At 38.8% G+C, this 24,000-nt stretch overlaps 2 protein-coding genes and 1 pseudogene across 4 annotated transcripts; 2 read left to right on the top strand and 1 right to left on the bottom strand.

The window, feature by feature from the left end:
- Nucleotides 1-235: 235 nt before the first annotated feature.
- Nucleotides 236-6,843, top strand: scamp5a (secretory carrier membrane protein 5a). Of its 2 annotated transcripts, none has more exons than XM_074678538.1 (7): nt 236-457; nt 1,352-1,432; nt 1,588-1,707; nt 2,542-2,698; nt 2,786-2,887; nt 3,522-3,639; nt 4,816-6,843. In XM_074678538.1, exons 2-7 carry the CDS (start codon nt 1,426-1,428, stop codon nt 5,002-5,004), a joined length of 693 nt encoding a protein of 230 aa, XP_074534639.1. In that variant the 5' UTR covers nt 236-457; nt 1,352-1,425; the 3' UTR covers nt 5,005-6,843. The 2 variants fall into 2 exon arrangements, with proteins under 2 accessions (XP_074534639.1, XP_074534638.1); XM_074678537.1 differs by having other exon boundaries at nt 237-457; nt 1,349-1,432.
- A 1,900-nt stretch (nt 6,844-8,743) lies between these two features.
- Nucleotides 8,744-18,063, bottom strand: LOC141796298 (ubiquitin-conjugating enzyme E2 Q2-like). Of its 2 annotated transcripts, none has more exons than XM_074677334.1 (13): nt 17,785-18,063; nt 14,982-15,086; nt 14,765-14,887; nt 14,630-14,686; nt 14,373-14,522; nt 13,372-13,456; nt 13,213-13,273; nt 13,034-13,124; nt 12,895-12,953; nt 12,424-12,472; nt 12,239-12,334; nt 11,117-11,183; nt 8,744-11,030 (listed from the first exon to the last, which is right to left on the bottom strand). In XM_074677334.1, exons 1-13 carry the CDS (start codon nt 17,941-17,943, stop codon nt 10,999-11,001), a joined length of 1,134 nt encoding a protein of 377 aa, XP_074533435.1. In that variant the 5' UTR covers nt 17,944-18,063; the 3' UTR covers nt 8,744-10,998. The 2 variants fall into 2 exon arrangements, with proteins under 2 accessions (XP_074533435.1, XP_074533434.1); XM_074677333.1 differs by having other exon boundaries at nt 14,373-14,525; nt 17,785-18,061.
- Nucleotides 18,064-20,788: 2,725 nt separating this feature from the next.
- LOC141796297 (UDP-glucuronosyltransferase 2C1 pseudogene) lies at nt 20,789-22,390 on the top strand (annotated as a pseudogene).
- Nucleotides 22,391-24,000: the final 1,610 nt, after the last annotated feature.

The raw sequence follows: 24,000 nt of genomic DNA, 5'->3' as shown, positions 1-24,000 counted from the left end.
CCCCAAACTTCATCATACTTTTTGATATTACGCCTAAAGTTGTTTATTAAAAAGAAAACATGGAACGGATTAAATCACAATCAGGTCAGATTTGTAAAAGCACTTCTGATTTTCAGCACTGTGGACAGCATCATGAAGAGGCGGGACTTGATGAAATATCCCTGTTTTCTGATTGGTTCAATCAGGCCAGCGACAAATCCAGTTTCTCACTGGGCCCGGGTCCTGCCCGGGCGGGTAAAAGTAACAGAGGGAGGAGGGGGTATGTGCGTAAAGAAAAGACCTTACGTCACGTGACCGCCTCTTACCCTCGAACCCATCATTTGAAGAATAACGTAATACAGTGTGAACAGCGCCTGGTCTGTCTGTTTCCTTCAATGTGTTTTCATGCTGATTAATCCAGAGGATGCTATTTAAACGAACAGAGGGATTCTAGCGAAATTCTCGGACTACCCAGGAGGTAAGGCGTCTAAATCATTGCATTTTCATTCATTCTCACATCTTAGAGGAGGCGGGAGATGAGTGCATTGTAATAGATCGGATCCCGGCTTCAATTAAACCTGGAAATCTCTACCCTGTGCTGGTTTATGAATGTGAGGAGTTCGGGCTTGACCTGCTCCTGCTCGCCGTCAATCCGGATGAAGAAGATGAAGCTCGGACGCACCGTGTCGCACAGGCTGAAGGACGCTTCTCCATCGCCTGAGATCACGATGCACTGTGTCCTACTGCAGCATCTCTGCTATCCACCGAAATAACACACGTTAATGACATCTTTAGATCCAAACTGAACGACATCAAACCTTTGCAGGCGGGTTTTCACCGCAGGGGTTGCTTGATTTTGTAGCAATGATGTCCTTCAGAGCCTTACCCTACATCCTACATCATGTGCGATGAAATGTGGATCATAAACAATCGAATAAAAGGGAAAGCTATTGGTGAATGCAACCTTGAATGCTAACAGAATGGTGTACTTATTAATAGTCAAATATGAAGACTATGTAGGCCTGTAACACGCCTATTTCGCGTCCATAGGTTATGAGTACATGTTAGGAATGGCGACAAGGCCACAATGTCCACCCACAGCACCCTTTGCAGCTGTGATATTTGGTGAAAAAACACGTTTGTCTTAATCGCTTTTATTTATGATGCTCCAACAAGGGTGGGTTCACTGAAAGGGAAGGGCTGTTACCTCTGATCAGACCATGTAAGGCTTTAAAGACTCTGATTTCAGCCTAGTTGTGCATGCATCCTAAGGGAGGCCTATGAAGGATGGTGGCCTGTTGACTACAAGGAGATCAGTATGAGAGGGAAGCAACATCTCATACAACAGCACTTTTTTTTTTCCTCTCAGCAGTTTGGTGTTGAAGGAAGCTGAGATTGAAGTCTGCGTTCCTCTTTGTGAGTAGAGGAAGATACTGAGTGGTCATCATGGCAGGTGAGCACTCACTTACTCCGCTCTCAAAGCTGGCTGTTATTGCCACATCACTTTACAACAGCTAGACTGTGATCCTGCATGCAGCTGCCTTGACTTGATTTCTCTATGAATTTATTGTGTGGGTAGCCGCCTTGAAATGTGTCTTTGTGTCCTAGAAAACAACTTCCCTCCCCTCCCGCGGTTCATCCCCCTCAAGCCATGTTTTTATCAAGACTTCAACGAGATCCCAGACCCGCACCGCGCCATGTGCAAGAAACTCTACTACTTATGGATCTGTGAGTGAAAGTTCATGCACAGACTTTTTATGCGTTACATTTTCACTGCACATTAAAGCTTTAGGTTTGGATCAAGCTGTGCACTGCTTCTGTCTTTCCTACAGTTCCACTTTGTTTAACCCAAAATATTATGAAAGTCACACATCATAAACACTCTAGTGCAGCCTTGAAACCAGATTAACTGGTCTCACTATCTGAAGAAGGAATCGTTCTATATATTTAACTTTTTTTCTAAATTTGTATTCATTATGTCAGAATTTATCTTAAATTACTTAGACTTAAATTTTCACAGATCCAAATTCTGGGTGATCCTGGTTAAGTCGAATGCCATAAAGTTGTTTCAATCACTTAGAGTCACTCAGAGTTAATTGGGTTTTGTAAAATTTATTTTTATTTACTTATTTGTCCTCTGAGATATTTTGTAATAATCTATTAACTGAGAACATTCACTGCTAATTACAATGCCAAGAATGCAACAGATTGTTTAAGTGTATTGAATAAGCATTGTGGTATTTTTTCATCATCACATGTAGGTTCTGCTGTCTGAAAACAAGAATGTAAGTCTGGTATAAAAGTAGTTTAGTCTCCACATAAGGTTTAGTAGCTGTAGTTTATAAACTGTGTGTGCTACATAGATGATAGCTCCAGTCCAGTCAGATTACTGCAGCTGTAACAGAACTGGAAATGTTGTGTTGTGTAGTTGCAGAGATTCCTGGTGATTCAGACCTGCTGAGCTATGAGTAATACAGCCTGTGGGACGTTTGCCAAACAGGTTTTTTGTCTTCAGTCTTTCATGTCTTGGTCATCCTCTCTCCCTCTCTGTAATGCTGACAGTGAACAGTGCAACGCTGGCTGTTAATCTGATCGGCTGCTTGGCGTGGATGTGTGGAGGTGGCGGAGCGACCAACTTTGGCATGGCCTTTCTCTGGCTCATCCTCTTCACGCCCTGCTCCTACGTGTGCTGGTTCAGGCCCATCTATAAGGCCTTTAAGTAAGCTGCTTGAGCATTACTCAATGTTAGTGCCCGCTGCTCTGCTGAATGACATCATTTCTGACACTGATCAATCTCTGCATGCAGGACCGACAGCTCCTTCAACTTCATGGCTTTCTTCTTCGTCTTCATGGCCCAGGTGGTGATCAGTATTATCCAGACTATTGGCATTCCAGGCTGGGGAGTGTGGTAAGAGTTTCAGAGTGTAACTGGAGGTGGGGGCTGCATTTCCGTGAGGCATATGTTGGATGTTGAGATGCTGAGCCCTAACCCTAGCCGCATGCAGTTTTGAAAGTTTCATGCCACCTTGTTCAAAATGCATCATTTTAAGCACTTAACAGAAGGGATTTTTAAATTCACACACTCTATTCTCACTAAGATTTGAGATTTGCCTTCTCCAAATATTGACTGCTAGGATAACTTGTTTTTCCATGATTGATTGATTGATAACCTTCAAACTAAAGAAAATTTAAAGTCTGGCACGTAGACCTCTTTTTTTCTTAGATTTAAAGTTTGCAAAAGTTGCTGTGAGAAATTTGTTTTTGTAAAAGAAAAAAAACAAGCACCTACTGCTCCATAGGAACCTTCTGTCCCTCATCACAAATATCACATTTACATTGGATTGCTTAGATTTGAATATAGAGAGCCTGCATGTTTCAACACAGATGACTGAACTAAATCACAGATGTGAGCAGACGTCATATTCAAGTGATGCAGTATCTCCCCCAATGCACCTCTACCTTGAATTTAAGGTCATTGTGCTGCTGATTAATGTGAAGCAAAAACTGTAGGTTGATCTGTTTTTTTTAACTCTCTCCATCAGTGGCTGGCTGGCTACCATCACATTCTTCAGCACCAACATCGGCTCAGCTGTCGTCATGCTGATTCCCACAGTGATGTTTACTGCTGTGGCCGTACTGTCCTTCATCGCACTAACAAAGGTAATCTTCTCTTCTACTTTTTTCACTAAAACAAGGGGAAAAAAAAACATTTCTCGGTGGATGCAGAACAAAGCACTTTAATTTGTCAAGACTTCATAAAGATAAACTGTTTTTTGAATTCTTATATTTTGTTTGCAGATTATTTACCTGTAAAGATATCTTTCTTGTTGAAGCATGATACCGGCATGCCCGTTTTCATGCATTTTTATGCATTCTTGGCATATGGATATGAATATTTATAATAATAGCTTGTTCCTTCAAACCTCTGTATGTAGTCGAGCCTGGTGCTGAAGTTTAACTCTTTTCCTACGGGTGGTGTCAATGGTGACACAAATTGGAATGCAGAATTCAAATAACCATAACTCCCCAGTAATTTGGGAAAATTCAAACAGCTTGCTAAAAAATATAAGACAAGCTTTACGGGGGGTATTACAGTACTGTATATGAATCCACGTGCAAACACTTTTCAATCCCAGGCAAAAACTGATCCAAGGTGTTCTCACTACCGTAACTCTTCAACTATTTGGGCAAGAGAAAAAAAACCAAACAGTTCCTGAAAGAAGAGAAGATGAGCTTTCCAGGCATGACCTCTGACTTTTTAAGGTCAAAGTAACAAAACAAAGCCCAGGTGGTGTGTATGAGGCTTAGGTGATAAAGGGGTTCACACTATGCGCTGAATAAAGTAACTTTGTGCCTTGTATACACTAGTTAGTACGGTTCACAAGCACAATTTAAACTATAATGAATGCATTTGTTGATGCACAATATTCTAACTTCAGTATAACCACTGTTTTAAAGTGAAGTCAATTAGCTGCAAAGTATCTGAACTCTTTAATTTTAGCCATTATTACCCTAAAGGACAGGTTATCACCATGCTGTAATCTGCTTGATCAAGCACCTGAAAGTGATGGATTATTTTTATCCCACTTGTGATTAAATGAACTTGAAAATGATATTTGGGTTCACCGGAGTAGTTGTATATTATCTGAGGGTATAAATATCACCATATTAGGACAATGAGCTGGACGTGACTTTGTAATCCGCTCATAGCATTAATAACATAATTCTAAGCATCAACCTTTACAGCTTCTGTACATTGATAGATTTTTTAAAGTTATGGCTATAAATTCAGTTTGACCTTTATTATGAAAATAACCTTGACTCACATTTCTGCAGGTGCATAACTTCTACCGTGGCAGCGGCGGCAGCCTGGGTAAGGCTCAGGAGGAGTGGGCCACTGGAGCCTGGAAGAACCCTCACGTTCAGCAGGCCGCTCAACAGGCGGCGATGGGAGCTGCACAAGGAGCCATGCAGCAGAACCAGTACTCAGCAGCTCCCACCTACAACTATGACGACCCGATGTAGGACAGAGGAGGGGGCCAGGCTGCCGTGTGGGAGAGTTAAAAAGGGATCAATTAAGAACACAACTCAGAATTAGGTGCCCTTCATTATAACACGGTACAATTCAAACAGAACAATGTCATGATTTTTGGTCCAAGTGTGCTTTTATTTGAATCACAGGTGTGACATGGGAGTTAATAATCGAGTCAGTTCACATTTGAATCAACAGCCAGTAGTAATGAAGCTGTTGCTTGTTTTATAATCTCTTATACTGCTCTGTTTTAGCCGGTCAGTGTGTGTTGCTTTAATAAGGAGAACAATATTTCTAAAACCAGAACCCTGAGCCTCTTCAGTTTGTTCAGGTTGGATTATGTGTGGCTCGTCTCTGCCTCCTGTAAAACATCTTTAAATGACATTTCATGTTTTATAATGGGTTGTAGAAACTCCATCGTTCCAAACACTCAATTATTGCAGTTATGTCAATGAACTGAAATTTAGAGCACGAAGATTGAGTTCTTGCCCAATTAGCATTTTGATAATTTCAAAATTTGTTTCTCGAAGAGAAGCTGAAGATTTCGTTCAAGTTGACCTTATGTTCATATCTGTTTCTCCATGCAGAATTTTGATTTATTCATAACATTTTTTTAACATGCAGAAAGCAGATGAGGACAGGCTTACTTCTAGCGAGATGTAATGTATTTTAAAACATTTTTTGTTTTTGTTTTTCCATGAGAAGTTGCCACGTGTCCATTTCTGTTGTCATTTTTACGTCTTTGGGACAGGTGATGAATCTCCGTTTCTTAATTCTGCCTATGAAGCCCACACAGTGACATCACATCAGGCTCTTGTTTCCTCACCTGCACTCAAGCATTCAGGGTCTTACTTGGTTCTGTCATTGCACACCGGTTATTGCATTCAGCAGGTTGATTTCAATGAAATACTCTATCATAAAAAGTTCAAAGTGAAGCACATGCAGTATTTAGGATTGCAACTCATCGGGTGAAACATTCCAGATTAATGTTGTACATGTTAAAGTGAAAGAAAACCAAAACACATGCAGGTTTAATGTACAGTAACTATTAATAATCATTGTTGTAGGTGGTCATAGCATCGTATGAAGTGATGGATGTTCTCCCCCCTTTGGCAAATTCTCCCACGTACCCTACATGTAAATGCTTAAATGACTACTTGTTTCTGAAGCTCTGGATTTCAGGCCTTAGTGTGTCATTTTGTGGCTGTTGGTGTTATTCTATGAGTAGCTGTAATATGATATTAATATACAAGAAAACAGAATATAAGATCAAGCCCATTATTTCCTTTTATTCAGTGAAATTTTGAGGGGGATTTTTTTGTGTGTAGCCCTCGTGAGGCTGGAGATGGTGTCAGAAAATGTCTTGAACTCTCATTGGGTGACGATTACAGTCGAACAGTGTTAGACTTGAAACAAATGTGAAGATTTGTATATGAATGCTCGTTATTTCAAACCTGTGAAGCGTCTTGTCTGATTGTGATGATGTGGTATTTGATATAGACTGTTGTTTTTACTTTTTAAGTTGTTTTTGTTGTGTCGGCAGATTTTTTTTCGTGCGTATGATGTGTGAGTGAGTTTGACGTCGTCGTGTCTTTCCATGGCTGTGGGTAACAGATTTTTATTTGTTTTGTTCTATTATTGCAATTTTTGAAAGTGTAAAGTAATGTTTGCACTTGGTTACATGTTGACATCAATGCAAACTGAATCCACAGTAAATCACATCGCAGCAATATTAAGATAAATATATTAAAAAGTACATTTATTAAGAGTAAGTGGGTCCTTGTCAATCAAAAAGACCCACAACTTAAAGTAAAATTGGGTATTTATGGACACCACTAGTATAATTAAACATTTCACCAGCAGATGCACACACAGTGACGTTGAGTGTAACCCTATAAACCGTACCATCCACACGTTCATCTGTTAGTGAATGCACAAAGTTTAGCTGATCATTATAAACTAAGTGTAATGGAGGTACAAAGACCCTCTGTGTGTACTGCGCTTTCATGGTGAACTTTGGATCAGCCCATTATTCTGTACATATAGCACAGTTAACGTGATGATTGAAATTACAGCTGTATAGTTATGTAGCAAAGACACTGCATTTCATGTCGCTGTATCAAAGCTTCTGAAAGCCATTTTCCATTACCACACCGATTGTTCCCACACGTACTGTATATTGTTTGATATGTATGATCATGTACTATATCATAACTAGATATAAATATATAATTACTTGAGGTGAGGTAAATATTAGCCATGGATAAACACATCCAGTAGAAACATGCTCTGAGAAGGTGAATGAAAGGAGGCTGTGTCTCCATGACTGAGGTCAACGAGGAATACATTTTTGTGTATTACTTTTGTATTATTTGGTCTTACCCTGATAGATATTAAACAATTCTTGTTGCATTCTGTTTGGATTATTTGTCCAGTTTGCTGACAGAGCTTCATCATGATACAGGACAGAATTACACTTTGCTGTGGATGAAGAAGAAACATTGACTTACATTTTAGAAAAGAGTAAATATTTATTTCTAAACAAACTCAAATAAATTGCTTCCCTCGGCCCTCATACAGTATATAGATATGCAGATTTCATTTTTACTAATGCCTACATTAAAAAAAAAATTACTTTAAGTTTCAATTCAGCTAAAAAACACTCAAATAATGCACGTTTCATATATGTTAATATCCTTAACAATAAATACTTTATTTTTTGTTGATTTCATGCAGGGATTTAATCTAACCTTTTGTTTAAAAAAAAAATAAAAAATTCAAGTGTGTCATGGATATTTTGAAGAAGAGGCCACTGGGGAGGCAACACTGGCAGAAAAAAAAAATAAAAAAAAATCACAAGTCAGGAGTCAAATTAAATCAGAATTATTCATTAAATTAAAGTAATCAAGCAAGCAATACTGGCATTAATCTGAGAAATCTGGCTTCTTATATAGAATTCTAAATGTCTGATATCAAATTGGAATTTTACCCCCAGGATCAAAGTTGGAATTCTAAGGAAAAAACAGAATTCCTCTTGATTTTTAAAGGAACAACATAATTCTTGCGTTTAAGCCAGATGTCTTAAAATAAATAAATAAATTTACCACCTTAACCTACGAAAGTACAAACTCAGTATCCCTTGACCTTTCTGTAATTTTAAACTGCCATTTCTTTGGAAAATATTTTTAATTCTCAATTTTAAGTGACTTATTACCCATTTTTAGATACAGAGACATCAATGCCATCAGTTTTAAAATTTCATTTTTAAAATTTAAGGGCTCTTTTTGAGCTTTAAATTGAAACTTTAGGAACTTAAAGCTCCTCTGAGAGATTTTTCCCCTATTGCTTATATCAATATGGCTTCCTCTACAAAAGCAAACAAAACCAACAGCATTTCTACACAGGTATTTTTAAAGTCCTATACATCTGGTGCAGGGTCAGCACCAGACATGGCAACCAATAAGGAGTGGCAGAAAATATTTTTTATGTGTGTTTCTCAGTGAAAATTCTTGAAGACAAAGTCACTTGATGGTTGGAAAAACAACAGTATGACTTTTTTTTTAGATAAATAATCACCTACACATGTACAGGTCAAAATCAGCCAGAGTAAAGCGTCTACTTTCTACAGGAGTGCAAAAACTGGTTAGTAGTTCAGTATCCCATGTATGTAGCTACAGTCAAAAACTCATCTATTTCTGCATGGAATCAAATAAAAGAACAACACACCAGAAATAATCTTAAAATTCTTTATTCATAAACTTGATGCAAGTTTACAAATTACTGTACATGGTCAAAATTTCTTCAAATGGAAAATGAAAAATAAAACAAAACCAACATGAGCCAGCGGCACCAGACCTGATCATCTGTTAGTTGGTGCCAGGAAATGAATCAACAGTTGAGATAAATGAAGCTTTTCCACTCACAGTCCAGAAAGAGAAGCGTGCAAGTCTGTTCATCACGGCATCACCTTAAAACATCATCATCTCTTAACGTCCCCTCTGAGCAGAGTTTTGGCATTTTTTTTTTCAGGGAGGGAATCACACAGGCAGACAGGGGATGTGAAGCAGAGGGGGAGACGGATCTGAACACTAAACTTGAAACAAAACTCTCCCCTGTACGGCCGAACAACACAGACTTATTAAGAGGTGAGGAAAAACAGATGACTCCACCTTTCCACTGTAACAGACGTAATGACAGGATGTGAAGCAGTGTGCTAAAGAAACAGAAACAAACTATTGTCCTGATCAAAATATTCTGATAAGAATGTGTGTGTTAGATTTGACCTCTCCAGGCACATTATTGCCATTGTGCAAAAATTGTGTATCAGAAATAGTTGAAGATCACACACAGAACTTTTCAGCAGAAGCCAAAGAATGACAGCAGTTTGTATTGATGAGCTATTAGCTTGGATGGTCATCATGCTACTGTAATCTTTATGTTAACATCTTCTCTTACTTAGATTAAACATGTGGCCATATTATCATAAAGCTTTTTGTGTTTTCTTTGACATCAGATCAGCAGGTAAATACCCAGAAACACCTGCAAGACAGTGTTGGTTTATCCAAGAAAATAACCCAGAACACAAAATGTGCACGTTCAGATCCCCCTTCAAAGTATTGTTACCTGAGTTACCTTTCAAACGTACTTTTGCAGACAGTGTTAACAGATAAACTGCAAAAGAGCCAACAGATTGATCGATACAGTGTGTGTCCTGAAGGATGGGGACCTGCAGTACTGATGACGTACTGCAGTGTATTGCGTCTTGTGGTTGAAGTTGAAATAAAAATGTGTTGCAGGTGAGTTTTCACCACATTAAAAGCAACAATCTGAAACACATCTGAAGTGTTTTATTGTGACAAAGGAAGCCCTGACGGTGAAAACTAAGGGGAGTTTAGTTCAGCTGTGTGCAACTTCATGTAACATGGCAATGGTATCAAATCCAAACTGGGCACAGGGAAACTTCTACAATCAGTATTTGTCTGGAATATGTGACTTTACGCGTTTTGCTGCAAACCCGTTAGGAATGATGAAGAAAATAAAACACACTCGATCACCCTTCATTTCATCCCAGCACAGTTCTGCTTAAACAAAGTCACCGACCATCCAATTCAGCGGCGTTCTTTAAAGCCGAGACAAGCGTCACCTGCTTGTCAGATGAACAGAAATAAGGCAAAAAGAGTTTGAACACTGGGTCTAATCGAGCCTCCAAAATGATGCTGTAAAAATATCAACACATACTCCCATCTTAAGTCCTTTGACACTGTTTTAAGATGAACCACCACCACAAAATGTCACACACACATTCTTCTTGGATTCTCCACACCTCTTTATCAGTAAATAAGGACTATAAGATTGAGGTGGTATTCGGTCATCTTGATTCAAAAGAGAAGCTTTGAAACTGAAAATTGGCTCATTTATTATCTATGAGGATGAAATTAAAAACAGAGAAAAGGAATTGCCAGGGAAATCTTTAAAAATAACGCTTGCTTTTATGTACCAGTTAACTTCAAAAGAAAAACACAAGAAAAGAGGTTATGGTTAATAAGAACAGGTGGAGCAATGTGCCTCTAAAAGAGCTTCCTTATCAATCTTCTTTTCAAATTTTCCATTTAGAGGGGTGACTGAAAGTTTGTGAAGCCCACTTTGTCAAAGCAGCTAAAAGAAAAGGCATTTCCCCTCGCTGAAAGGGAGAAAAGTTCTTTTTTTTAAAAGACAAATGAGCATGTTTAGAAAACAGGACTAGTGATTCCCTCACATTATCCTCCTCACTAAAACACTGAGGGGAGAAGCCGAGTGATACCAGAATATAAGAGTCTTTTCCCGAAGCGGGGGGCAAAGGAATACCTGTCAGATGAGTCAACGAGATGGTTTCCGCGCTAAAGATGATATATCCCCGTATAAGTCAGAGAGGGGGGGATATTCCAAAAGAAAAACAAGATACTTTGACCCAAAGACATGTTCTCAGTGCATAGTGGAAGAAGCTCTGTTTATCCGTCCTCTTTGGGGGGGGTGTACCAGCCTGCAGAAACACATAAAGACAAACGTCTTTGAGTTTCAAATGCTGATTGGCTGTGGAGCCCGAACAGTTCAGAAACATTTACTCACCATTCTTTTCATGAATCTGCACAAGGGATTTGTATGACTGTTGTGCTCTGGCAAGATTGTACTGGTTCTGAAAAACAAACAATGTTTTTATTAGATAAAGAAGAAAGAACTGCATAACTGCAATCAGGAGAAAGCACAAAAGCAATGTTCAATTCTCATTAGAAGTCAGGAAATATTTGCGCATGATGCAGTACGTCTTAATTTTCAAACTCTTTATAACATCATTAAAGAACCACAACAAACACGTCTCTAATCCTTCTTCTGTCTGTGTCTGGCCTGTAAAAATGAACAAACAGCAGCTGAAGCTGTTCACTGAACTCTCTTTTTACAGTACATTACATGACAGGGCTAAAGGAGATTTAAAGGAGACACAGTAAGTCATCTGGGTCATCTCTATGCACATCCTGTCATTACACAAACTGGACCACTGGTCTGAACGTACCGCTAATGGAACGGCCCGTTTGGTCATAGCGTTGGCCTCATACAGGACAAAACTTAGCCAGAAACTGTCTTGCCTAAAGGTGAGGCAGGTGCAGAACCTCATATGGAACTTCCTGTAAAACTCCTATCCACAAATCTGAAATGCACATGAGTACTTGGTGCATCTTGGATGTAATCAGCTGTATATCTCAACATTGTCAAACTTTTCCATAGATTCATTTGATCCCTAAATATGTGCATACAGGCCAAGATCTCTCATCGGTTAATTATTAACTTTTTTTCACTTTGAAACTTTAAGGGCGTTTATTTGTGCTCCTGTATTGTCTCGCTGTCAGTATGAAGCCCAAAAGTGTTATGGTGAGACCTATTGTCCACTTTTTGTGCTGGCACTGTGGGTAGTAAATGTTAGCAAGCCTCATCGCACCTCACATGTAATATTTCTTTAGCTTGTCCAAACAGCACACCTCACCCTTCCCCTTAGTTATACGTTTTCTTTTTTCTCATTTGAGTAGAATGTGTCTTGCTTTCCCTCTTTAACGGATTAAATGAAACTCACGCCTCACTCTAAGAGCTGACTTTTCAACTTATCTTTGCACGAGGTCACTGACCTAACTATAAAACACTTTTGCCTTGAGACGTGGTTTAATGACAACTGAAGAGCTGATTCAAGAGATTTCCCACCTTATTGGCTCCAAACTGCACCCTGGCTTTTCCTTTCACCAGAGTAGCATTTATCTGCATAATGACAGATTCTATGGAATAGGCACTGCTCCAGCCCTGAAAGCAAAAAGTCACAAAATCATTCAAACTGTCGTTGGAGATGACAAAAAAAGTGTGTCATAATATGGATCAGACTCTTTACACACCTGTTTTGTGAGAAGCTCCATGCACAAGGCTCCTCCTCCTAGAACATAACTGCCAATAAAAAACAGAAATGGTTTTCAAAAAGTGAAAAACATAAATAAAGTATTAAATCAGGCTTTTAATATTTTTTAAAGACTAGCATGAGTGGGTTAAAACACAACACAAAAAAACAGTCCATTCTGCACCTGACAGCATGAAGTACCTCTTAAAAGGATCTGAGGTGACCTTTTGGAAGTGTGTAGAGCAAAAGAACAACACAACCACAACAGTTCCAAGCAGTACATGGGTTATAAAATGAACTAAGACCGCCTGAATTTGTTTTATTTTTGCTTCTGTTCAATAATACTGAGTGACACTCTTCAAACTAGACTTAAACCCAACACTGTTGCCTAATTAAATGAGAAAAACCCCAGAGAAGGAAAAGCTTTGTATTAAGATACTAATAGGGCAGGGGAAGATCATTGCCCACTCACCCTCCAGAGAGCACAGGCGAGACAACCCGTACAAACGGTGGGTCAAAAGGAAAATTATCCTGTAACAGAGAAGAGAAAAGTACTTGAGGAAATCTTTCATCCAATGAGAATTGCTTTGTTGTATCATCATGGCACTCACTTTATAAGAGAAATCGAGCAGAATGTAGTCCACTCCTTCCTTTTCTTTTAAGACCTGCAAGTCACTATGCAACGGACTATCTGGGTCTACCCTGGAAGAAAACACAAAGCGTCAGTAGATCCTCATCAATTATTTGAAATATTTGATAGATATGGAAGAAAAATAAAGTGAAAACTTACGTCCTTAACTTGACATGCCATTCATAAAGGCTGTCACTGACTAGCTCGACTGAATAAATACCTGTGAAGCAGCACAAACACAGAGGTTTACTTTGATCTTCTGATGGTGGTTTTTTAAAAATAACCTCTCCACTGTTTTTACGTAAGGAAATAAATCACCTGTCTTGTAGCTCTGTGATCTGTAGATCTCCCTGAGTTCCTTCATTAGGCGGTCGGAGGCTTGCACAGAGCCTGACACTGCACCCTGTGACATAAATCACAAAAAGGTGAATCACACAGATGGTACGGTGTATCGCCTGGACAGGGGAGATGAGACACTGAGCTGCTCTTGATGATTGTAATTAGAGACCCTGATATGAATGTTCTGATTATTTCCATCTGTCGCAAAGTCACAAGTTACAATTTCAACACTTTGAGAGACAGACAACTACAATAAAGACTGGTAAAATGTCAGATCTCTTTTTGAAACATCTGTTAACAAGAACAGCAAGCCCTAATTTTATCAAAACACTGTGCTTGAGAGTGTTGGCAGTTAAAGGAAAAATGGGTCTGCATGCTACTCTACATATGAGCAGTAATTTTGGAAGAATAAAAGCAGAAATTATCATGTTTAGTATCCCTAGTATAGTTAATTGAATAGAATAGTACTTTGTTGTCATTGTTACACATACAAAAAGATTTGATCGTGTCTGACAGTCAGTGCCATGAGTAGCTTAAAAAGTCGTCATCATTGCACGATCCTTGCTGTAGTATGTGTGTTATGTTAAGGATGGTTTTATGGCATTAAAGGTAGTTATTGCTATTGGATAGAAACTGTTCCTGAGTCTATTTGTGTGGTGAAACTATCAAGTAGTAGTGCTGGGCTCTGATAAATAGGGATTAGTTGGTAAAATGCAAAGTACTCAAACACTAATAGTTTTATCATCAGGTGGAATTTAATCAATAGTTAACATCCTTTGGACCTCTGATAAAATAAAGGGTGTTTACAGTTGTCCTATCAAAAAGTGCCAAAAGCTCCAAAGCTCTTCTTAAAGATTTCATTTTGTGTAGCTTCAGCCCCACAAAATATGGATTTGGGATCAAAAAAGCAAATTTAAAAAAAATGGAGCCAACATCCAGTAGAAGCTGATCTGGAAATCCTGAACTACATGAGCACTTACATTCAAGTGATCCTGCCTCTGGTTTTTACGAATCTTCTCCAAAATAGCCAGGTTTTCTTTCTCGATCCCATCATCCTCAGACTTTTTACCGTCCACTGGCTCCTCTTCTTTCATGTCATAATGGTCCAGGTCTTGGTCCAGGTCAATGTCCTGCTGTGAGCGCAGATCATTCATGTTCAGAAGTAGTACATAAAATAAGTTTGGACATTTAGCTTTTAATACAAATTATCTGAGCTTCAAAAAGTAAACTCAGTCACCTCCCCCATTTCTTCCTCTTCCTCCTCTTCTGACGTCACCTCATCTGGTGGGCCATGCTGTTGTGTGATGAAACCAATGTGAGTTGACAAACACAACACAAACATGATTTTTTTTTTATTGTTGTAGGTGAGTACCTTTCTGTCTTGGGTGATTGGGCCAGCAGGCAGAGGCTGATCTAGCATTTCTACATCTGGATGCTGTGGCAGGTTGTAAAGCCGACAGAGGTCACAAATGAGGCGCTTCAACTGCTGGAGGAGCTGCAAGCAACAAGCAGAAAAACCACCCATCAATACTGAAGACAGACGCTGGAGGTTCACTTTTGTGACACTTGATCCACATCAGCCAACTTACCAATGTGTTGCCTTTCCTCACATCCTCTAAACGCTCCAGAACTTCAGCCAGACTGGGATCATCAGATTCAACAAACCATATCGGGGATGTTGAGGGATATGATTCCTGCAACAGAGTCCACAGTGAGACATGGGAGTTCATCCAATGATGCTTCAGTGATAAAAGATTTATTGCACTTTTTAACTTTTGTGCAGAGCATTGCCAACGCGACACCACGTATTATACTTATCGATCTAAAATGTTAAACTTTGATCCAAAGCTCTGGATCATTTCAGATCACATCTCTTCGCTCACACAGCCACCCACAGTAGAATGCACACTGTACTGCAGCAGTATCTCCAGCACTTGAGGACAAGTGGCTGAGTGATGAACCATCACTTTAGATGGTAATGACTGTATAATGTGGGTCAAAAAAAATGCTGGACTGTGGCATAGTTAATGCACTATCTACAGATCTAAATGTCTCATGTTCAAAACTTGTAATTTAGTACACAATTTACTAAAAATGTCAGGTTTCCAGGCGGGGAAAGATGGTTTGTACTGATACATAATTTGTGTACAGTCATACGGCTGAGCAAGAGTGAAGTTATGTCTCGATGTGCAACCCAAATCAGTCAGATTATGATGTTTACACTTTGCAGAGAAATTTTCATTTTAGAATGGAGACTTGTAGACACGATGACATGAGTGTTAGATTATCACTTTGATTACTGTGATATGTACGAGAACTTGTCCTGCACCTTAGATGAGGACAACTGAGTGCATGCACAAGGCTTCAGCATTAAGACAACCAGCCACCATTCGCCATTTCACACAGCCACATACCTTTCTGGAACAATCTTTGACAAAGTGAATTTTTAAAAATATCTCAACTTTCAATCAAGTCTAACTGGATCTTTTTCAAAACAAGGTACTACATACCTTACCTGTTTGTATTTGTACATTTTTTTTACCCATTACTGATGGCAAATCAGGTGGGTTCAGCTAATCGGGCACCGGTGACTACATGTGAGCAGGGTTTGGTATTGAAAACTGGTTCCGTTTTGGTACCATGAACAAATTTACAAGTTTCATGGAATCAATATGGCACATGCAGTTCCTCCTTTCTGGTCCTGACACTGACACCTGTTTTTCAGGATTAAAAATTCAGTGGGAATCCTACAGTTAACCTCAAGTTTGTTTTTATTTGCTGGGACTTGCGCTGTTGCATATGACATAGCACGCCAACAAAGTTGCAAGGATCTCCTGATCATTAGAAACTGCTCCGCCTCTGCTGTAGTGACATCTCATCTCAGGTACAAAACACACAGCATGTTTGCATTTTTATTGACAGAAACAAATCCTGTTTTCAAGTATTTCTTCTATATTTCTGTTAGATATGAGTTCAGAGAGCACCCTTTCAGCCCTGGCTCTGGTGAGAACTCTATGTAGACCAGGACAGATAAGCGAGGAAAAAGTAAAGAAAAGATTTGTGGTGATGGGATTAAATTTGAGACACCAGCGTTAGAAGTATGCAAAATGTTGCCTGTTATTGTTTTAAACTGTAATGTGTTTTATTATGTTCTTCTTTCACTTATTCAAATAGTTAAGGTTTTTGATACCCTCCATTTATCCTTCAAGGAAAGAATAATGTTTAGTACAAAAAAAAAAAATATTCTCATAGTTGACAGTTTACTTTGAGAGTCTAACCACCTAACTTTTCTCCATGTCATATTCATTACTTTTTTATGATACAAAAATGACAGCATTAAAATCATGGCATCAATCAAATTAAAGTTAATACCTCAACCCTACATGAGTCTGCAGATCAGAGTGACAGACTTTAGGTGCCAAATTGAACAGTGCCACATTTCAACATGCCTGTTTGTACCTACCCCCAAACTAGACAATTAAGATTAGTTGGTGTTTTTTTCCTCTCAGAAAAGAGGATGTGGTTAGGCTTTTGTTTCAGGTAAATGTGGCTAGTGTGAAGTCTAAACCCTATAACTACAACTATCATGACCAAATGGCTAAATTTGTGACCTTTAGCTGCTTTATTGCGTCGTGGTTAATGAGTTATTCGAATATTTTCATGACTAAAATTGCACGCATGTTGTTTAAATGCCAGACCAAGAAAATACACGCCTGTACAGCTTAGCTCACATTATTACATGGTTGGAACAGTACAGTCCAGTCATGACTCCTCTATATTAACAATATCTCGCGATCTGTATAATAAGTTGTCCTGAAAAAAAGAGGACTAGCGTCATAGCTTTGATATATATCAGTTAACTTCGTCAGAGGGGCCGGACTATTTACTGAAATGGCAGAAAACAGCGGAACAACATTCCAGTAAACCGCCTGTTTCACGTTAAAGAAGTGAAACCAGCAATCAGCGCAATGCCTGTTCAAATAAATGTCACTTAAAATACATGATAGCCAACAAAATCACTACCATGATTGTTGAGTTTAAATACGCATGAAATTGGATACGTATGTCAAGTAGTTATAAAGTTACCAGCCTCTGAGACAGTAACGCAGTTTTTCTTGGCTAACAAGACAAGCTAGCGTCAACGTTACTCTCAGGCTAGCAAAAGCTACCGCAGCGTCGTAACTGACGTTTTCTTTTATACTTTTTCAAAGGGTCTCGTTTTCATCAATCTGCCGTGTTATTCTGAAATTTGTGGCTTAGTTCGAAGGGAGTTAAAGCGGACACTTTTTCCGTGTCGAAGTGGTAAACAAGAACCCTTCCCCCGGACTGATTCGGTTTCAGTTGATAGTCAGTAGCTGCTTTAGCTGGTGCGCAGAGCTGGCCTGGACTCACCGTGATGTTGCAGTGAATGATCAGCAGCTTCTCCCTTGTAACGTTAAATTGGCAACTGAGTTCATCGGGTTTCCAGTCAATTATTCTGAATCTTTCGTGGTTTGGGTCAAAAATTGACTCCAGAAACTTCAATTCGGCCTTCAGCCCCGACACCGACATCTTCTCCTCATCTCAAAGCAGCAGGCCGCTGGCAGAGGGGAAGTCGGGGCGGGATGTGACCGCGCAGTGAGTCGGGTCTACGGATCTCGCATGTTAGCGTGAGAACAACAACAAAGGGCTGGAGGGTGAGGTTCATCATGAACACAGTACTCTCACTATTCAACTTCAGTTCAAATTAAATGATTTTGTTGTAAAAATGTCTTTCTTATATTATTTCTGTCACATGCATGGTACCCTAATAAATCTTATAACCCTGACTTTTTCCATCAATTTTTATGTTGGAATAGAATATATCTTTATTATCATTGTAACACGAAATTGAAATGCAAACCATTTCAGTACAAAAAATAAAAAGACGATATAAATAAACATAAAGAATAATAATAATTATAATAATAATAAAAACAATAGATAAAAACACATGCACTTAGCACTCATACTTTTGCATTGAACCCAGTTATTTTACGTGCACTTTTGCATCAAGTGCATTTACTTTCCATGGTAAAACCTTTTTTAAAAAAAAATAAAAAAAATCTGTTGGTCCTGGTTTTCATCCCATTCATCCTTAAAGATGTTTTGGTCTCTTTTATGGCACTGTGAATTGTAAAGTTCGTCTGGGGGAGAGGACAGCTGATGATTCTTTTGGGAAGTGGTGAAAGTGGAGTTCAGACAGTGTGCAAAAAAAAATAAAATATTAAAAAAAAAAAAAAAAAAGAACAGAAGAAAAAGCAGTTTTTGTTGCAGTTGGTTCTTACTGGAGTCTCAGGGAGTAAAGTCTGCTGTGCCTTCATTATTGTTGCTGTGGTGCTAGTGCTCCAGATTAGGTCCTCCTCAATCTGGATGTGGACTCTTATTGTATAACCAAAGAAACCACATCAGCAGTCCTCCTCTACCCCCTGCTCCTTTGCTGTGTGTTGAAAAAAGTGTTCCTTCATTAAACTTCCTGCATGAAACTAATCAAAGAATCTTGTTTCAAACAGTATCTATGTTAACAATCCAATATCGGCCTAAATAGGGCTATAAAAAGACAGTTCTGACAGTGATGAATAGCTCTACATAGCCATGTGTTGCCACCTACTGCACTTAAAAAATGATTCAGTCCATGGACAAAAAACACAGCAATCTGAATATATTTTTCATAGATTTATTATCCTTGTTACATTTGAATTACCTGATACATCCAATACAATATGAGAACAATATGAGCTGATATAGGCTTTTACAGCTGTATAATGTTGCATTATTCCAATATGAGCACTTTTGCCTTTAGGAAATACCATTTAGAAAAAAAATGAATGCTGAGGGTGTAATAGAAACTGTTATTTTATGGCTTACCCAACAAACCTCTCTCCAACTCCTCTGCTATCTATTTACCAGCAGAGCAGATGGGTGGGGGGGTTGTTGTAGTGCATTAAAATTCTGTTTTGTGCAATAAAACAGCCTTGAAAATACCTTTTAAGAGGTCACCTGCAAAATCAAGACAGTCCACACAGAAAATGGCATTGCATTAAAGCCCAAGATTGCATTGTATCAATCCACTAACTGATAATTTGTGAAAAAGCAAATCTATGACAAGTTACCACCCAGGTATAATCAGTATGCAACATGTATGACAGTTGTTTTAAAAGTGGTGATAGCAGGTTTTTAGTTGACTAATTTAATGATGTTGTGATTTTATTCCATTTTTATGTTTGATGGGTGTGATGTGACAGTTTTCAAATGGGAGCATGTTTTCTTTAGATTTTATCTTAAGTTTTACTTTAAAAAATGTGTTTGTTTTTTAAAAAAAACATTTTTGAGGAAATACAGTGTTATTACAGACCATGTGTGCAGAATTCATTGATTTCAGTCGTGGTAAACAGCCATGATGGTTTGAGTAGATACTACCCTGCCTGGACACTAGATGGCACCACAGATAAATATAAGTATGAACTTTGGTTGCAGCAGTGCCCTGAGCAGTAAACACATTTCAAAACACTGCCCTTATCTGCAGCCTTACACACCTCCTTTCATAACAGTGCTGTGCATAGTACACAGAGCATTTTACTACTACCTGTCAGCCAGTCATGCTGTTGCAGGAGGGGCTTCAACACTCTTTCCAGGTGTGCAAAAAGCCAGCAGTATTGCATAACTCACCTCATAACTGAATTGACACGTTTAAGGTGAATTGGCTCCCATGCAAAAGTGGACTCAGGTAAGTGTTGATTGAAAAGATTTGTTACCTCTTGAAAAGTAATCAGCCATGATATTGAACAGACATTTTGTGTTAAGAAGACTCATAAACTAATGCACTAACTTTTTGGGATGACATAAGTTAATCACATGTTTGAATTTTAGTGTTGTGGTGACTTCAGAGGTGGAAATAGCTTAGACTATTTGACTTTGTTTATTTTGTCATGATAAATGATGAAAGATGTTAGATAATTGCTGGGTCAAATGTGACTTTATAAACAACATTAATTGGGGGGTTTAGAAGTGGAAAAGTCACTTTGATGGAAAGGCTAACAATTCTTAGATACATAAAGTATCAAACAAGGCCTTGTCTACTTGTCATTTAACATATTTTGTGTCAAATTTTAATTTGAGGCTAAATCTGAATCAGAAAAACTGTAACTAGTACTACAAAGAGAAAAATGCATGAATAGGTATGAGATAGAAAAACAGGAATGAACCCAAAGCAGAAGTAAAAGTGTAAATCTGTCAAATAGTTTCATGTATGAGAAATGTTTTTACTTATTTTCCTTTTCAGTAGTTCAAGTTGGAGTATATTAGACTATCATCTGTGCCAGGCATTGACCTCTGTGATTGTATTATTGTGTTTTTGAAGCTTCCAGTGGACGTCAGTATGAAGGTGCCTCATCCGTTACTGCTCACCTTTGCTCTACTCCTAATTCAACTCTCCAGTGCATCAGGGGGCAAAATCCTGGTGTTCCCATTGGATGGAAGCCACTGGGTAAACATGAAAGTACTCATAGAGGAGCTTCACGCTAAAGGCCACGAGGTCACCGTGATCCGGACGTCAGATAGCTGGTACATCAAAGAGAAGTCTCCTCTCTACACCTCCGTCACACTTCCCAGGCCTAATGGATTTGAAGAAAACTTTGAAATCTTTTTGCATCAACAGCTGGAGATCCGTCTTCAAGGTAAGAGTACATCTCTGTGGTCACGCATCTGGACTCGTATTCAGTTGGAGCGACTGGTTTTGGACCAGTTCTCTCAGTTCCACAAGGGGATGAGTGAAATGGTCATTCAGATGTTTGAAGATCAAAATTTGATGAAGTCTTTGCATGAAGACAAGTATGACCTGGTTTTGACCGACCCAGGTATTGGTGGAGGGGCCATGCTGGCGCGTTGGCTTAAGGTTCCTCTTGTGTTCAATGTCAGATGGACCATTCAAGGTGAAGCTCACTTCCTTATTGCCCCATCTCCTCTGTCATACATTCCTTTCACTGCGACAGAGTTCACAGATAAGATGAGCTTCTTTCAAAGAGTGAGCAATGTTTTGAGTTATGTCCTTGGGATGTACACACTATCACACATGACAGAGCCTCATTACAAACCACTGGTTGAGAAATACTTTGGTCCTGATGTGGATTACTCAACTTTTTTCCTTGATGCCGACATCTGGCTTATGAGGAATGATTTTGTTTTTGAATTTCCACGTCCAACAATGCCAAATATTGTCTACATGGGTGGATTTCAGTGCAAGCCTCCAAAGCCACTACCTGCAGACTTAGAGGAGTTTGTCCAGAGCTCTGGAGACCATGGCGTCATTGTAATGACTTTAGGGACTTTAGTTGCAAAACTTCCTCAAGATGTCACTGAGGAGATCGCTGCAGCCTTTTCCCAGCTACCTCAGAAGGTTATCTGGAGGTATATGGGACAACGACCAGCCAACCTGGGGAACAACACTCTACTGGTTGACTGGCTGCCACAGAAAGACCTCTTAGGGCATTCAAAAACTAAAGTGTTTGTGACGCACGGCGGCACCAATGGGGTTCAGGAGGCGATCTACCACGGAGTGCCTGTCGTTGGACTTCCTTTATTCTTCGACCAGCCTGACAACCTGTCCAGGATACGAGCAAAGGGAGGAGCAGTGATCGTGGATATTGCTGTGCTTGACAGACACATCTTTGCAGAGGCCTTGAAGGCAGCTCTTTATGATTCCTCTTACAGGGATAACATGCAGACTCTCTCCAGGCTGCACAGGGATCAGCCCATGAAACCGCTGGACCAGGCAGTGTTTTGGATAGAATATGTTATAAGACATAAAGGAGCCCGTCATCTACAGACACAGTCCTACAAAATGTCATGGTTTGTTTATAACTCTGTGGATGTTATCACTGCTTTGTCAGCGGTTATTTGTCTTGTTGCATATGTTTGTTTTATAATCTTAAGGTTACTGTGGAGGATTGTTTTTGTTGGGAAAAAAGTTAAAAATGAGTGATGTAAGAAAATGTGTGAAAAAAGAAATCAGTCAGAATTATCTCATTATATCATAGCAATATAAGAAATGACACAGCAAAGACAAACTGTGTTTCCCTCTTAAAAACAAAACAAAACAATGGGAGTATCTGTGAACATGGTTAAGGCTTGTGCATGTGATATAGTTTCAAATACATCTAAATTGACTCATTTTCTTCTTGTTTGATTTATTTTTTGAGTTTTATCAATATATATATGTGTATATTGACATCTTAACTTGATCTTTTGAAACCTACCAATTAACCAGCAAAAGGTAACATGCATGTTGTGATTCTGTCTAACTCGTTGTTTTACAACCTGATCACACACAAGTCAAGCACATTAAAACCCATCAAGTCAACATTTTGGGCAGAAAACCTCTACATGTCCATTAACATTTAAAGAACATTTAAGCAAGTGTAATATTTCAACACTGACAGTTTTAAGAATTTTGATTATTTTTGTCTTATTTATGTAAAACATATTACTGAATTTAATCGAATGGTATTGTAAACTTGAAACAAATTACCAGCACACATCAAGAGTGTGGGAACTTAACCTTTGAACATTCACATTTGTCAGATCAAACCAGTCTTGTCCTTGTGCTTAAATCTGTTTCCTTCTCTGATGTCTGTTGTCTCTGATGTTTTTATTGTATTTTTCTAACAGAAGTGTCTATTATGTACGAAACACTGTGATTTCTTTTTTTATGTCAGAATACCTGCCTTAGCACAGCGGATAACATTTAGTTATTGTGCTTTCATGTTTTCATTGGTGCATACTGCTAAAATGTTGATCAAAGACCCTCATTTTTGTAATAGATGAGCTTAATAAAACAAACAAACATCAAAATAAAAGACTGTCAGCTAGTTTTAAACTGTCACCATAAAGATCAAAGCAGTGCAGAGAAGTATTTAAAGGCGCTGCGAAGACCATCCAGAAATGGTCGTTGTTTTTCTGAGATAAAGAGTTTGTTTCGCCATGAGCACTATCACTCTCTGTCATGAAGATGTGACCCTGACATAACTTTTGCATTTGTTTTGGAACCAAATAAACGGAGAGCAGATATTTCAACGCTACTTTTCTTTGTCCAAGACTTTTTGCAGGATGCAAATTGCAAAGTGATGTATTTATTTGTAGCTATGTAGCGCTATTGTTTCGAATGTGATAACAAGCAAAGTTTGAAAACTTAGTTTGTAGCGTAGTGTAGCGTGTTGACTGTGTGCTAACAGCATGCACTCTCATTTATCAAGTCCCCGGCAACCTGTTCAGTCTAGCGCTAAAACTGAGGAGTTCCTTCACTTCCCACTTGGTCTACTCTACTGTCAGAAGGGCTTAGTCAGAAAATTAGTTTAGCTTTAAGTTGGTATTAGTCATTTTCTGACTATCAGGCCAACTGACTAATGGGCCTTTATGTCCATAAATGCATTTTGTGTTCAAGTATACCGAGAAACAGCATTTGGAAATAACTAAGTCTGGAGCTGATAATCTCATTTTAAAATATGAAAAATGAAAAGACAAAAATATGAAGCTGAGCCTATTTCAGGATCTCTCATAAAGTTTTTCACAGTGCCTTTAAACGATGACTGAAAG

This window comes from Halichoeres trimaculatus, unplaced genomic scaffold (genome assembly GCF_033239565.1).
Source record: "Halichoeres trimaculatus isolate MK-OKI-2021-1 unplaced genomic scaffold, fHalTri1.1 fHalTri1_scaffold_10, whole genome shotgun sequence".
Classification (NCBI taxonomy): Eukaryota; Metazoa; Chordata; class Actinopteri; order Labriformes; family Labridae; genus Halichoeres; species Halichoeres trimaculatus.
This window is presented reverse-complemented; position numbering and strand designations above follow the sequence as displayed.

What these genes read in the sequence shown, in the direction of transcription:
- scamp5a (XM_074678538.1), top strand. An exon ending in ACTCTACTACTTATGGATCT is followed by an intron (nt 1,708 to 2,541) that starts GTGAGTGAAAGT and finishes TAATGCTGACAG; the next exon opens with TGAACAGTGCAACGCTGGCT. An exon ending in ATTCCAGGCTGGGGAGTGTG is followed by an intron (nt 2,888 to 3,521) that starts GTAAGAGTTTCA and finishes TCTCTCCATCAG; the next exon opens with TGGCTGGCTGGCTACCATCA.
- LOC141796298 (XM_074677333.1), bottom strand. Translation starts at nt 17,943, where the DNA reads ATGTCGGTGTCGGGGCTGAAGGCCGAATTGAAGTTTCTGGAGTCAATT. An exon ending in TGGCATGTCAAGTTAAGGAC is followed by an intron (nt 13,125 to 13,212) that starts GTAAGTTTTCAC and finishes GTTTTCTTCCAG; the next exon opens with GGTAGACCCAGATAGTCCGT. An exon ending in TCGCCTGTGCTCTCTGGAGG is followed by an intron (nt 12,473 to 12,894) that starts GTGAGTGGGCAA and finishes TTTTATTGGCAG; the next exon opens with TTATGTTCTAGGAGGAGGAG.